The following is a 16,351-nucleotide window of genomic DNA, read 5'->3' as shown; positions in this document are numbered from 1 at the left end:
TGATCAGTCCTCTGCTCTCATATGCACCTGAGATGCTCCTGCCATTCAGCTCTAGAACCTCAGTCTCCTCACTTTGCTCCCTGATTTCTTCAAGTTCACTGAAGAACTTGCTTCTACACTCCCAATTTCACTCGCTCCCTAGGTGAACTATCTTTGATAATTTCACTCAACTTTGGGAGAAATAGTGTTCAATAACTGAAAGAATAAACTTTATGCTATATATCCCCAAACACAATATATAGTATTAGAAGTTAAATTTAAAATGTAATGAAAATACGAGTACTTCTTTCGGGGCATGGTATACCACATACACTCTCTATGAAACAAAAACTCTCAATCTATGAAGAATCAAGAGTTCAACTTTGTTAGCTGTTCTTGTATGCCAGATTTTCATAGTATTTACAAACGCTTTCTCTTGTTCAACAACTTTTTATATAAATATGCATAAATATTTTTAGTGAAGATCTGACATTTTAGTTTTAGTGCTCCCTGTTCTGTAAAAAAACAGGAGAGAAGACTTTTTTTACATTTCTAAAGAAAATGTATTCATAATATAATGACACTAACTTACTTTTTAAATAACAATTAAAATTATTTACTACAAGATTGATAAAACAATAACAACTGTACACGTTTGAATTCATAAATTCTGATGCTTCAGGGTTAGATTCACTCTGTACTGTATAACTCAATGTGATCATGCCTAGTAAATAATTAAGACAAAGATTTTTCAGAACAGATAGTTTATGATTCACAAATAGTTTAGTACAAATGGCGTTTTTGGGGATATTTATACACATGAGCTTTTCCTCCAAATATTTATACCTGTAAAACTCTGGACAATATTTAAGGGAGAACAAGAAAGCCCATAACAGAAAATATATCATGTATCTGTAAATAAAGACTATACCTAGGTCTGAAATTCAGTCTCAAGTTTAATAACTTTCAATCTATGTATATGACGTTTCTATTCTGTGCTTGTATCATTTAGACTCAACAATAGATCTAAATGCCACTTAATTATCCCATATTCTAAAAGCACCACTAATTAAATGCTGCTTTTAAATTTGATGGTTTGAAGAAAGAGAGAGTCATTTTGTGGTTTCCCTTCTCTGCAGCCCATAGGCAGTGGAATCACCCAGAGACACTATCAGCAAAGTGCAAAACTACGACGTCCCGTTAGTAAAACAGGAGAGGAGGAAAGAAAGTAAGAACGAAATGTAATCAAAACAACAAAATATAGGAAAGGGGGAAAAAAGAAACCATTAGGGGCCATAATAAATAACAAATCCAAAGTAAAATGGAAAGAACCACCCCTCATACCACGAGAATCACAGTGAGTGGAAATGGGTGCTGTCTAGCCAATCCGACAACAAAAACAACTATAACACAGGAATTCCGATGGCCACGCATTCACGGACAGAGCCCCTTAATGACAACTGTTTGAGGATTTTTTCTGTAGCAAATTTTCTGGCTATCTGATGGTTTCTAAATCAAAGCATTTATACTTTTCATTATTCAAATATAATGTAATGTACTGTGAGCGAACACGTATGAAACAATGGTTGTGAATGATGCTGGAAGTCCTTGGGGGACACGTCCTCCAAGGGAAAAAGAGGAGGAAAGGAAGAAAAGAATCCCAAAGCTATTACCCTGCAATGAAATTGTCAACGGCCTCCTGGAGTACAGTAAACACTGCTGAAACTTTCATGCTGAGACTGAACTTAGATGACATTTCCTGTATGAAGATTTTCCTATCCACACTGTCAGCTAACATACAGCCCATGGGTATTTCACACTCACGAGCTCTTCGTGAACAAGAAAATGTTTTCAAAGGCGTGAAAAGAAAACGGCCTCCATTAGTGTCTATCTGTGACCCTCTTAATAAGCCATGTACAAGTCTTAGCCAGCATCAGAGAAAGCTCGTTTAGCGGTAACAGCAATACCTGTAGCAGGCGTTCTGTTTTTCAGCCGATCCACCTCCATAGTGAAGTCATCCTTCAGAAAAAGGAACCCAATAATGGAAAACAGGTAGACAAGGATGAGGGCGAGGACTGCAGTCAGAATAATGGAGCGGCCGTTCCGTGTGACACTTTTTATGACATTGAGCAGAGTCTCCTCTCTATACACCAGGTCAAAAAGCTACAAAGAGAAAGAAAACAGAACACAAGGAAGAAAATGCAATGAAGCCAAAGGCGAATATGTACAAAGGCAATCACAAATACAAATGCAGGCCATTTTAATGAGAATAGCAGTATAAATAACACCTTAAAAATGAACCAAGATATGTACTTCTCCAGCTGGAATGTATTAATAAACTGTTTCTCAATAAAGATAACTCTAACACAATCTACGATGTGCATCTGCTGGTTTCATAACTAACATAATATCAATTTTTTAAGACATGGTAATAGCATAGCTTCCAATCTGAATTTAGAAAAACTGTAATATTATATGCAAGCAACTTAGCTCTTATTCCCCATTTTTAGTCTTTCTGATATTCTGCAGTTGCTTCTGGAGTATGTAAAATGGCTAACAGGAGAATGCTGAATTAGGTTCACCTAAGTGATGAATAATTGACAGATTCACTCAATGTATTGTTTAATCAAGGGATTAGAGGTGAGTGACAAGAATCCGATTTTATGAGCCCACTACAATAGGAGAGGTGTGTAATTTTACAATATTTGAGAAATGCAAACATCTTTCTTACTAAATAGGTAGAATGAGGGCAAAACCTATTACTTTAGTATATACTTTTGGAAACAAAAGTATAAACACAAATATAATACATAAGTGTTAATTCACTTCCTCTAATGGGTTATTATCCATTTGGTGTTTAGTAGTAGAAAATCCATATGCACTAGTCAAGTAGGTTCATAACTAGTATGTGTTTGCTATCTGCAGTCAATTTTAAGAACAATTTTATTTATTGTTATATCGTAAAGTTGAAATCATACATTAGCAAATACATGTTTCATTATTAAAAGCTGGTTAAAAGCAATAAATTGATATTTACTTTAAAGAAGGCATAAATATCGGTTTGGAAATGAATAGTATTTTTTTGATATTGGAATAACTGGGGTTTGTTTTCTGTTATCTCTGGGCAATGATTAAAATTTCTGAACTGGTTGAAATGATCAATACCAGTGTCACTCATCCTTTTAGAAACACCAGGGTCTTGCACTCTATTTTGCTGAGTATTGAGGCTTATACAGTTACTTCCCAATTTAACTGTAGTCTTGCAAATCATTGCTGTAAAGATACTACACTGTAACATCGTTGCTCACTTTAGGACACTGATATTTTTTGATGGTCAAATACAAAAACATATGTTTAACTATTTTGCTATCTGTTTATATCCTGGAGGGAGATACAATCTTTGGAAACAAAGTCCCTATGCTTCCGTAAAGATAATAAGTAATGCAAATTCAGATTCCAAGTTATTGACCTCGCTTATTTAACTTATTTAAGCACTTAGTTGGCAGAAAGGACATTTTCCCTCAGCTCAACAGTGGCTTAAAGAAAAGGTCTGGCAATGAGTTCCAGTTCATGTCTGGATAGTTTCTGAAAGTTCATAGTTTCCAGAAGCCCAAGGGATGCTTGCTAAAAATGCATGTGCCTGGGCCCCATCAAAATCAGAATCTTGAGAATGCAAAGGTATTGATGTTGGACAGGTGAATGGTTCCTTCTGTTTTCTGAAAAGAAAATCTAGAGTGTGGTTTTTATTACTGGTTAAAGGACAGGCATTTGTGGACATAACTGGGAATGGATATTCACATATTTTTTAAAACAAAAATATATTTTAAAAATACATTTAGATGCCATTTTGGCATTATGTCCATTAAAATTTCCTTCTAATACTCTAAACATGAAAATGGAATATATCCTTTTTATAAACAATCCAATGAAAACAAATCAGCAGCAGTGTAGCACGATTTGAAAGATAAAAGACAAGAGGAAAATACAACTAGAAAATAAGGTTAACATATGTTAAAAGTAGCATTACTATTAATAACATAAAATAACTCAAATACACTTTTATTTTGTCCAAAACCTTTTCTTAAGTAACAAAGATTTACATGCATCATTTCATATGGTTTTCACATCATTTCTTCAATGCTTCTTCATCCTTTAGGCTCTCATACTATCCCTATCCATTTTATAGACAAGGAAGTTAAAGCACAAAAACATTATAATAAATATTACATATTACAGGAAGGGAAAGAGGTGGGTATAATGAGACGACACGTCATAGGCACAAAAAGCAGATTTTTGGAGTGAATCAGAGCAAAGAAGGAATTCTTTCAGATCTCTGGATCAGAAAAAACAAAATCTACTTTCGATTGCTGAATACTAATCTAACCTAACTGCCTGGAAGATAGTTTTGTATCCTTATGTTGATAAAGGACACATCTGCTCTTCACTATGGCTCTTTTAAGTGTTTTAGGGTAAATGAAAAATCATCTTCTTGTGGACTCTTCCTACATGGGTCTGCTAGGTAACAGAAGGCAATGAATTTGTCCCTCACGGCCCAAGCAACCCAGGTCCGCATAATGTTTTTAGATCTTCAGCTCGTTTTCAAGAATTATTTTATTGGGTAGTGCTCTCTGCATATCAACTATGAGCTGAAGATATAAAGAAACTGCTCCTATGGCATCATGATACTACCTTGGTAATGCTCTAAGTTTCAAAACTTATCATATACTTGTATTGACTCCTCTCCTGGTCTATGGCTATAGAACATACATGTAGGAAGGAAAACTGATAAGCAGCAAAAAAAAAAAAAAAACCAAAACCAAAAAACAACTTTAGAAGAAATCTGAAAATCCATCTAATGAATAGATACATGTAAATAAGCTTAACAACAACAACATCTTAAATCTGAAACTATAAGACTGCCCTTAAAACAACTCATTGTCTAAGTTGGCGTTCCCCCCTCATTTTATTTATCTGCCATTCTAAAAATACACAAAATATGTGCTATTATAAATAAATACAATGAATTCAATACCAAGAAAATACATCCCTTTTCTTGTGGAAGAATCTCTAAGGGAAATACGATTTGGTTGAAACCCAAAGCAGCCTGCTAGACGGAGCCTGGGTCAAGAGGTGGGTGTCAGAAAGGACATAAAGAATTGTACCACCTATGCCGTTCCTCAGAGAAAAGCACTAAAGATAATAGTAATGCATGATTTTCCTAGGCAAGTCTAAAAATAACATAATTTGTCCTAAATGCCAGGCTCTGCTTAAAAAAAAAAAAAAAAAAATCAAAGGAAGGAGCATAAGAAGCAGCAGCATTGTGCATTTTTTCAGCAGTGACTGTCCACATAGAGATGTACTCACCAGGAAGCTATAGAAGAATTCGTGGACAAAGAGGCCCAGCATGCAAACCAAGACATACGCTACGTGGTAGAGAAAGGCCATGTCCAGGATGACCGCTCGGTACCCTCGGGTGAACGTGCCACGATTTCCAACAAAACTCACCAGAAATACTATTTTATTACAAAGCTAAAGGGAGGAAAAGAGACAATTTTACTGTCTTATCTGTTCTGAAACTTACAAAAATAGCAGGTCATTGACAAAACCTATTATTCGCAAAGTCTGTGGTTTTCTTTTATGATTTCTCCTTTTGTAATTTTTCAGCATTGCTTACAAATCTGCATGTAAACACCGGACAGACAAAACTTGTATTCTTTGCAGTTCCAGGAAAAGAGAGGAAGAGTGATTAAGAACCCCAGCTCTGCAATCAAGAGAGACCTGAATTTAAATCCCAGTTTTCCCACTACTATCATCTGACGCAGGCCATGCAACTGTAGGCCTTGCTTGTTTCTTCTGAAAAATTGGAATAAAGGAATTCCCACTTCATAGAACTCTTCAAGGAATTAAATAATTCATAATGCATATGAAACCCTTAATACAATGACTCTTGAAATATTACTCATTATATTTTCCATATTAAAAGCAATAATGCAATGTTTTTATTATACTGTAAATGAAATAGAAAAATATGTTTTCCGAATCCAGAGATTTGTCCTTGATTTTTTTATCCTTGACTTTCTGTACTGAATATTATTTTAAACAAGCAAGCCATTAAAAATTATTTTTGTATTTAATTTTACTCTACATTCATACAAATATAAATATACTTATCTACCTAGATTAAAATAAATATAATACTTGCATGTATCTCCTCAGCTCGATGTATGGTAATTATTCAGTAAACATTTTGGAGTGTTTATTATGCTTGGTACCATGTAGAGTATTTAAATTAAAACTACATTAAAATTGCCTTTTCTGGCATAATTTTATTTTATTTATTTTATTTATTTTTTAAGCTCTTTATTGGAAAATAATTGCTTTATACTCTTGTGCCAGTTTTTAAGGTATACCAAAGTGAATCAGCTGTACTTACACATATATCCCCATATCCCCTCCCTCCTGCGACTCCCTCCCACCCTCTCTATCCTGGCCCTCTAAGGCATCACCCATCATCGAGTGGCATAACTTTAGAATACAGAAATATCTTTGGCAATAACAATGACCCACGCAATGATTTCCAAAGAACGCGGTTATCATAAACTTAGTGCCATCTATTTGGTTCTAGAATCACTGCATTGTTCATCAACCGAAGAGCTAATTTTGTCACCTTGTTAACAACTTGAATAATGTCAAATAGAAAGTCTTACTTCACTATTTAGTGTCACATCATCATACCTTTACATTAGTATTAAATATAGCTACAGTATTAATGGATGTCTTTATGTTTACTACCCAAGAGCAAGTTTAATTCATTTACCCATGTCATCAATATGAAATAGAGATAAGAAGTTCTGTAAAAAATAAAATTAAAAATTAAAACTATGACTTCAGAAGGATGACATATGTTTAAGACAAATTGTTAATATGTTGTGTCTTTAAATTGAGTCATAAAAAAATTATGTAGGAAAACTATAAGTCCCATATACTGAGGAAAAGGGATACACTGAATTCACGTTCTGAAAAAGAGCAACATATTTCAGTTCTCAAATAATGCAAAAGCAAGGACACACTTCTGCCTAAAAGGACCTCTGCCATTTTTGCATGAAAAATAAAGATTCGCCTTATTTGTTTTCAGGTGAGTTTTTTTGAACCTTGACCTATAGCTTGATGTTGATGGATAGGCTCCTGACGAAGCTCTGACGAAGGCTCCATGTGAAGTGGGCTTGACACTGGCAGTGGCAGCTGCCTCTTTCTGCCCAGTTCAGGAACAAGGAAATTGCTGTCTTTTTGTTTTGAAATGTTCATACCATGAAGAAATAAGTATAAATGATTTGGGGAGGAAAGAACTCGAATGCTGGTTTTTCCTGCCCCATTACCTTGAAATTTGCAAATTTGTTTTATTGAGCATTTTCCATGAAAGCTGGGAATATTTATGGAAATGAAGAAGTTACAAAAACATTCTCCCATTTCATGTCATGACTTACTTGACATTGTCTAACCAGTCCTTTGTTTGTCAATACCATTACATGAGCAATCATCGTTTCTATGGCAAGGGTCCACGTGGGCAACAATAAATGGGGGTGTGGGAACTGGGCAAGGTGGTTAGAAGGCCATGTTCTTCTGAACTGGTGCTGGAAGGACCATCAAGTCAGCGCACAAATACCGATATAAATGATCACGACAGTCCCACATACTTTTTTCTTTCTGCCTATTCTTCAATGCTGCCCTTGATATATTCTTCATTGAGAATGGGGTAAATTGCGTGAAGGTTGGGGGAAAAAGTGGCAGGCAGGGGAGGGAAACAGCAGCAATGTAAGCTCTCTGTATAGCCTTTTAAAAATGACACATCAAGATACAAGACCCCAGTGTCCACTGCAGCACTATGTAAAATAGCAAGGACATAGAAGCAACCTAAATGTCCATCAACAGAGGAATGGATACAAAAGATGTGGTACATATATACATGGGATATTAGCCATAAAAAAGAATGAAATAATGCAGCAACATGGATGGACCTAGAGATTGTCATACTGAGTGAAGTCAGACAGAGAAAGACAAATATCACATGATATCAGTTATACATGGAATCTAAAAAAGGGTACAAATGAACTTATCTACAAAACAGAAACAGAGTTACAGATGTAGAAAACAAACTTATGGTACCAGTGGGTAAGAGGGAGAGGGATAAAATGGAAGATTGGAATTGACATATACACACTGCTATATATAAAACAGACAACTAACGAGGACCTACTATTTATATAGCACAGGGAACTCTACTCAGTACACTGAAATGGCCTATATGGGAAAAGAATCTAAAAAAGAGTGGATATAGGTATATGTATAACTGATTCTCTTTGCTGTACTCCTGAAACTAACACAACATTGCAAATCAACTATATGCCAATAAAAATTAAATAAATTAATAAATAGACACATCATCCAAATGATATAGGAATAGGTCTTCTAAAATAGCACAATTAAAATTTATTTGTTAATTAATGTATACTAAAACAAGTTCATTAATCTTAACTATGTAAATTAATTATACAGTACAGTAATATTTTCATAGATATTTTATATTTCATTGATATGTCTTTGGAGGACTTTTTTTTAAGCAGTTCAGTATAGTAGAAAGACCCTGGCTTAGAGGTTGGGCGATCAGGGTTCCAGTCTTGGCTCTGCCACTAACTACTTTGGTAAATCCTCCTGGTCTCTATAGGATGTTGTATACTCATTTCCAAAATGAAATGACTAGAAGGGAATAAGCCTTAAGGTGCCTCACCAGCTCTGGAATTCTATGTGGCATCCTTTAAATTTTACTGTTTTATGTGATCATAGAAATTTATAGCTGCCTTTATATTATCCTTTTTGTCTTATTTGGTTCTATGTCCCTGATCAGTAATTCTATCCCCATCTTACATGGTTCCCACTTATTTTCCAGGAATAAATTATAACAAAAAAATTGTCTACTATTTATTGAAAAGTAAAATTAAATTTATTGTCTTAACTATATTACCAGTTTAACTATATTACCATATATTCATCAACCATCAACTTTCTTACTAAAAATGAGATTATTTGGTAGAAAATCTCCATTTCAGTGATGTTATATCTTGGGCAGAATGAAGTTCTACAATCAAAGCCTAAGGCAAAATTGTCATGTAGTCAAAATCACCCAAGAAATCTTTTAAGTTGCCAACAAGACAGTACAGTAAATGAGGGTGGTGTGAACTGTAGTGTCCCTAAGTTCAAAACGTGCTAGTATTCTCCCAGCACTGGGGCAGTTTTCTGTTTTTGCAGCTGAATATCAGAAGTAGGAGCATCAGTGACTGTATTATACGAAATAATGTGTGTGAGTGTGTGTGTGAGAGAGAGAGAGAGAGACAGAGAGAGACGAGAGAGCGAGAGAAAGGAACAGAATATGAATGTTTTGACTCAGAATATATGTTCCACAGGTATTTACTGTATTATTATTTATTATAAAAATATCTAAAAATCTAAACAATATGAATTAATGGAATGGTTACATAAATTATATAACATCTATACAACTGGAAATACTATCATTATTAAAATTAGATTTACAAATACGTTTAATGGTATGAAAAAATATTAAGTGATCCCAAATTGAGAAAAAGTGTTTATATTTGCCAAAATAGTATGTTAATTTCCATTATTACCAGTAATTAAAAATGTAATGTAGAGGGTGGGAAGAAAACTGTACTAGGTTATAAGATACGCTTTTATAACAGAGAAAAGTACTGGAATTTTTTAAAACACCTCATGTATTGAGGTAACCCTTGTGATAAGACAGAGAAGCTAGCTGCAAGCTAAATAAAACTTAGATTTTTAGCAACTAGTAAAGACGATAAAGATGATGCATCATGATAAGCAGAAACTGATGATTCTAAGCGCTCAGAATATAGATTGAGGTTCTTCCTCCCACTTGATTCTTTTTCCAAAAAGGGGACTTTCCGTATTGCTTAACACTGTGGAACACACTGAGTCAGAAACAGACAAGTCCCTGTGAACCAAACACAAACACTTTTACGATCATGACAGAAACATTCTACAATTAAATCCTACTTCACGTATTAGGTACCTGGTAAACAGCAGCCTTTATTGCTATTATATCATTATCACTGCTATTGTTCTTTTCTAAATCTTCACACTAATCTTCTGAACTGATCTTCTCAACAACCGGGTAAGGATAGACTAGGCTTTAATATCTTCATTTCACTGATGAGAGGAACGAAATCCAGAGACGTGCTATTTGCCTAAGGTCTGGAATTCTCTCATTAAGGCTTAATACTCAGGTAGACTGTCTTTTCTGTTTCTGATACCTATAACTTTAGCAGTTATACTTCCACCTGTTTCACAATGCAAAGTTTTAAGCATAAATTAAGTTAATAAATATGTAAAAATCTAAGGTACAAACAAGATTGATTTATGGGTTTTTTTCCCTATCTGCTAGGAAATGGTAAAGCATAGATAGTTCTGCAATGAGCCTGTTAAGTTAAAGGTTAAGGTAAGTAATATGTGCTAAAACATTTTTATTCATTTGTATAATATCAACACTACAGATAAAAACTCTTCTATCAATATTTATCACATCAAAATTACAAATATTCCATTCAATTTGTCCTAAATGAAAGCTGATTATTTTCTTTGGTCAAAATGCCCTGGACAGGCAGATCATAGTGCATCATTTGGGGGCTATGCAAACAAGTGTTTTATGCTATGAAGGCTATTAGAGTACCCACAGCTTATATCTCCATGGAGATTTCTTCCCATGAAGAAATTAAAGTATAAAAATTGCCACTCGTACGAATCGTCATTTCTTATGGTGGAACTACTCTCACCAAACCAGGCAGAAAAATTCTCCCAATGTTTTTGGTTTTCCCAATACACTTTAAAATGTTATTCCTTTTCTCTTTATCTATTATTGAAGCTTCTGGATGGCAAGGACCACAAATCCTCTATTATTATCAGTGCCTATTAAATAACAGAGACCCAAAAATAACCCAATAAATGCTGTTATTTTTGGCCCAACTCTGTCTAGCTATGACGTCACTTATCAAATGTGGCTTTTCTCACTTGGATTAACGTCTTATTGAGGGTCAGTTATCAGTTTATAAATATTATTTGCTTCTTCAAATAATTGGGCTCAACAGTCAATGTATTTTTTAAAGAAAAAATAGTAAGCTGGATGTAGTAATAGGCTTAGAAAAAAATCAGATAAATCCATGAAATTTCCTTAATTCGCTTGGTTGGAAATATTGCAAAATGAGCTTATTTCCAAAGCACCGAAAGGACAAGTTCACCTCATGTAAACAATTTTAGAATGTTTAAGTGCTAGGTATTAAGGTGGAGAAAAATGGGGTAGAGAGTGAGTGAGGGAGACAGGATTATATCTATGAATGTGACAACCCCTGCCCTCAAGAAACTTACAGAATAATATATTTGGTACTTTACAGAATTCTTTACTGATAGAATTCTTTGTATGTATAGTACACTTCCCTTTATTCACGATTGAGGAATAATTAGTAATTTGGTGACCTGAATGTTCTAGTTTTTTATATATATATACACATATAAATATATCTGTCATATGCATATATATGTATACATCTGTCATATATACCATGTCCAGTTTTTGAAGAATTATAATATAATAGGGGTCAGAAACATAGATTTGGCCATACTAGCTCAGCTTTATAATTCTCAAAAGTTTGGTTAATAATTTCATTTATTCATTTTCAATATAATTTGCCACTTTTTTTATGTGCAAGGCACTGTAAATGTATAAGAATACAAAGATGATCTTTTACTCATTCACCTACTCACTCAGTTAATTTACTTAAGAAATATTTGTTGAGTACAAATGATGTTTCAGACACTGAATGATCAATCATTATTCTTAAGAACTGTATCACATAGTAGGGGAGATAGCAGATACAGATATACAGATACCAGAATATAGGACATTATGTTAGAAACCCGGTAAAAATATAGAAAGTACTTAGGTATTCAGCAGGCATATTAGCAAGATTTATTTACCTGGCAACTTGTTCTTTCATTGACCTCGTGATTTACTGTTTCTTAATATCCCTTTTTAGCTGCACTACACAGAAAGTTGTCTAGTCCCTTTAAAATTTTATCTTTTGGTCAAAATTACTGCTATTTGCAATAGTAGTCTGGGTTACTTATTCTAAAGTTATCTAGCTCAACTTGTGAAATGTGCTCCCTTGTTCTAATATTTTAAAATTTAGTGAAAAAAAAATTAATCTCATCTATGCCTTTCTCAAGTTAATAGGTTTTGTTCACACAAAAAGAGCCCAATTTCATATTTTCTCTTATAGCAATCCTTTTCCTTTGGTCATTTTATAAAAGGTACTACTCACTTCTAAAATTCTACTGAATATAATTTAATTTTTCTTGGATGATTTAGAAATTACTTTAGGATGTTAACAGCAGTTCAGAGTCATTTTTGTCAATAGCTGCCCATATGGGATGCTGAAGGCGTTAAAATTGGATTGGGTTAAATCGACTGCAGAACTGGGTCATGTCCCAAATGCTACCATCTTAAACATATCAAATTTTCACTTGCCATTTTTCTTTCTCTCAGAAGTCAATAAAGAAGGTACAAATTACACTCTGGTTAATTTGGATTCACAATAAATTAGAATTTACTGTATATACAGAGTTAAAAGCATAGAATTATATTTTTATATTCAGTACACTTTTCATTAATCTAGAACAGTACAAGGCTAAGTAAAGTACTTACATTAGCTGCACCAAGAAGTATTAATGTAGGCCCAAGACCTATTGTATATATTGATCTGAGCATTATTGACACCAGAAATGGCCGAATACCCACAGGCTTGGAGAAGAAAAACAGCATAGATGTGCAGATTGCAACTGCTATCCACAGCAGAACTGAGAACAACGGTGAAAGTGTACCTGTAAAATGTGGAAGAAGTTTATTTTCATTAAGAATAAAACTAGAACATGTTAAAATATTTTCCACTTTATATAATACAGCAAGATAAGCCGTAAGACACTGAATTTCAAAATAACCCACTGTACACATTGTATACTTAGAGGAAATGTCTTTGTACACATTACTCATTATTACATTTGCAGAAAGTCTGTGATGCATCCCAGACTACTTAAATACTCACTAGTCAATGCTCCTTTCATTAAGTCTGAGACTGGTTCATCTTTCTCTTCTATGGGAGTTAACATGCTAAGTACTCTAGATAGAAGTATCTCATCTGGGAATCCTAATTCAAAATTTATGATTAATGACCATTAAATGTTCAGCTAAATCATATGGAATCAGGCACTGAACTCATACCTTGTCCTGTTTTATTATTATCAAGTTTTCATATTATAGATTCCTCTAAAGAATTCAGAATATAATGAAACAGACCTAAGCTTTAACTGTTAAAACAAGTGAGTGTATTTCTGTGTATGAACATATATGCACATGTGTATGTGTCTATTTAAAAGCCAACTCAACTTCTAAAACAAATGTTCAGCTATTTACGTCATCAGAAAACAAAAGTTCCAAGTGTTTCAGAACTAAACTCCATTACAGCAGAAATTTCTTTAGAAATGGGGTTTAAAAATACATTTCCTTTTTGGAAAAGGACAGTTCACTGATGTTCACACTGACGTGGATTCAAGGAATCCCCCTCTGAAGGTCATGTGGTGCTGTATTTGCAGAAGTAAATTAAGGGGCAACATTCTTGGGCTGATTAGATCTCAAACATATGTCTTTAGGCTGATGAAGTCAGAGGGGAAACAACAAAATAGAGATTTTCCACTACTGATTTCTTCGGGCCACACCTCTTTTTATTATTTATAAAATTCACTTCTGCATGCAAATACCACGAGTGCCCTGGTGAGCAGAGTTTCTATATTATGGAAACCACGGGATTATCTGGATTCCATCAATGAATTCTGCACAAGCCTTAGTTCACAGCGAGTGGTAATAGATCAAAAGCAGGTAGGAAGATCCTGTCAGCCATTAAAAAGCAAAAGTCAGATAGTGAGCAGAACTGGTTTCGACAGGTTTATTTTTGCAATGTTGTTCTTACGTTACGTCTTAACGCAAGCAATGATGAAAGGAGACTGGGAGGAGAGAACTGATCTGCCCTCTCACCAAATTTATGATCTGATAAGATTACTTTGAAGATGGAGGAAAAAAAGGAGGGTAAGTTGTTCGCTCTGGAAATTACCTTCAATCCCTGTCCTCTGGCATCATGAACAAAATGGGTCACCAACTCATATATTTATTAAGACGCTGGCGTGTAAGCCTTCCATGTCTATCAAAACACAGCCTGATACCAACTCCCCTGGCTTCACAGATCTGAAAGCGCCACGGAGAGAACGAGGTCTTCAACCTTCTCTCGTGCTTACGGGGGTGCCAACAGAATGTGAGCTCTGTAAGCCTGAGGACCGTCTCTGGGCCTTTCGCAGTGCCTGGCATGCAGTAACAACTAAATATTTGTTGAGTAAATGAATAAACAGAAACATCACCTGTGAGCTCTTTCTGAGTAACTAAGTCTCCAGCTATAAATTCCCCAAGTTATAGAGCTACACTTTTAAGTCTACTAAAACTGCCAACATCTTTGCACACTTAACAACTCTCAGCCAGTTACTAGAGCCTTCAGTATAATTCGTAAGCAATGACTTGGTATGACATTCTTATTTTAAAAGTCTCAGCTTTGGCACTGATAGTCACGCTGTGCAATGTCTCTCACGCCTGATCAGCTAACCACACCTTGACCACTCTTTCCAAGACAGTATCTGGCTTGCTGAGATTTCCCCTTGATTAAATATGAAATTTTAACCATGCATTTAAAACTGGGCATTTGATCCCTGTGTAGAGGGAACTCAAATAGTGTATAGCCTAGTACCTTGCACATAGTTTAGTGATAAATATATATTTGTGAATAGTAGATAAATTTAAACGTTACTTAAAATGGCTACTAATTTACAGTATTGATAATTGACAACATTATGGATAAGTGACAATAATTGACGATCACAACTGACAACTTCTCTAAAGTATGAAACCCTTCAAACTTTAGAGAAGATGGTACAGACTGTCAAAGCCATTTTTTATCCATTAAGAATCGAAATGGGGGACTGTCTTCTCCATACTTGATATTTGTATTAATTTTCTATAATCAGCACGTATTACTTTTATAATAGAAAACATTTTTAGAATTCACCCTATACATTATTAAATATTAGAAAGTATAAAGTTTGTCCTTAATAAAAGAAAATTCAAATAGAAAAATTGGAAACCTCCGTTCAATTCAACTCTCCTATCCACCGCACGCTGACTTGTTTCGTTTCCTTACAGAACGTGCTGCTTCTTACTCGCGTCTCTTCATTCCTCTGCCTCCTGCAAAGCCACATCGGAATTTCCTGTCTCCCCCACCTCCAGCTAACAGAGACCAGATGAATCTACGCGTGTTCTTCACTACTGTGCCTCACTCCCTTCTTCCTCCCTTAACTAGACTATAAGCTCCTTGAGGACAAGGACAGCTTTCCCAACCTTTGTATCTCTCGGGCCTGGCACAGTGTCTGGCATCCAATTGCACTCCATCAACGGTTGTTATTAAGATGAATGCATTAAAGTCACCTTGAAGAACTTATTTCCTTTAACACAAAGCACTTGCAGGGAGAAAAGAATGACACCCAAAATTTGAACACAATATTTAAAAAAAAATCACATGCTATCCGGATATAAGAAATTCCCATGGCAGCACTTTTCTCTGCTAACCGGTCTGCCTTTGCCAAACCGGGCAGGGATGGTTGGCGTGGCAATGCTCAACTTCTAAGTGGACATCTCAGAGATTCCCCGGCATCAACAGGTGTGGCTTCTGCCACAACCAGCAAAGCATCATTCCTCAGCTTTGGCATAAGTTTCTTTTTTAGAGACGCACATGTTAAGCCTATCAACCAAACAAGGAAACCCAGGCCAAAACCTACAGCCACACAAATAAGCCCTGGATCCCTGAAGAAACCCAGGCCTGGTGATGACAGGAGAATATCTGCAAGAGGGTTGAGAGGGTGGGTGACTTACAAGCTGATCCTCTGAGAATCACCCTTCCACTCACTACCCCTGTTGAAGGATGACACTATTCTCTCAGTTAATATTACAACCCAAGTGTGAACCAGATGTCTGGGCACAAGGGATCCCCAGTAGCTCCGGTGTGGTCAGGCTGGAAAATACCCTTGGAGAAGGCATACGGCCCACTCCCCCTGCCAGGCCCTCTGTCCTCACGGCCACATCAGCCCAGTGACTCCAGAGCAGCCTGTATTAGGGTCTGGGGTTGGGAAAGGTGGT

The 16,351-nt window shown here is 35.4% G+C and overlaps 1 protein-coding gene across 7 annotated transcripts in view; it reads right to left on the bottom strand.

The window, feature by feature from the left end:
- The window catches only part of ITPR2 (inositol 1,4,5-trisphosphate receptor type 2), a 489,465-nt gene that overhangs the window by 74,897 nt on the left and 398,217 nt on the right, over nt 1-16,351 (bottom strand). For all 7 annotated transcript variants that reach the window (XR_009048516.1, XR_009048517.1, XM_057703556.1 and 4 more), the window contains 3 exons: nt 12,770-12,945; nt 5,344-5,508; nt 1,947-2,142 (listed from right to left, as the gene is read on the bottom strand). Coding sequence is in view for 5 of the 7 variants with exons in the window: in XM_057703556.1 (XP_057559539.1) it covers nt 1,947-2,142; nt 5,344-5,508; nt 12,770-12,945 (537 nt within the window). In the remaining 2 variants the exon portion in view is untranslated. The remainder of the gene's footprint in view (nt 1-1,946; nt 2,143-5,343; nt 5,509-12,769; nt 12,946-16,351) is intronic.

The sequence above is a fragment of the Hippopotamus amphibius genome, chromosome 12, assembly GCF_030028045.1.
Source record: "Hippopotamus amphibius kiboko isolate mHipAmp2 chromosome 12, mHipAmp2.hap2, whole genome shotgun sequence".
Classification (NCBI taxonomy): domain Eukaryota; kingdom Metazoa; phylum Chordata; class Mammalia; order Artiodactyla; family Hippopotamidae; genus Hippopotamus; species Hippopotamus amphibius.
This window is presented reverse-complemented; position numbering and strand designations above follow the sequence as displayed.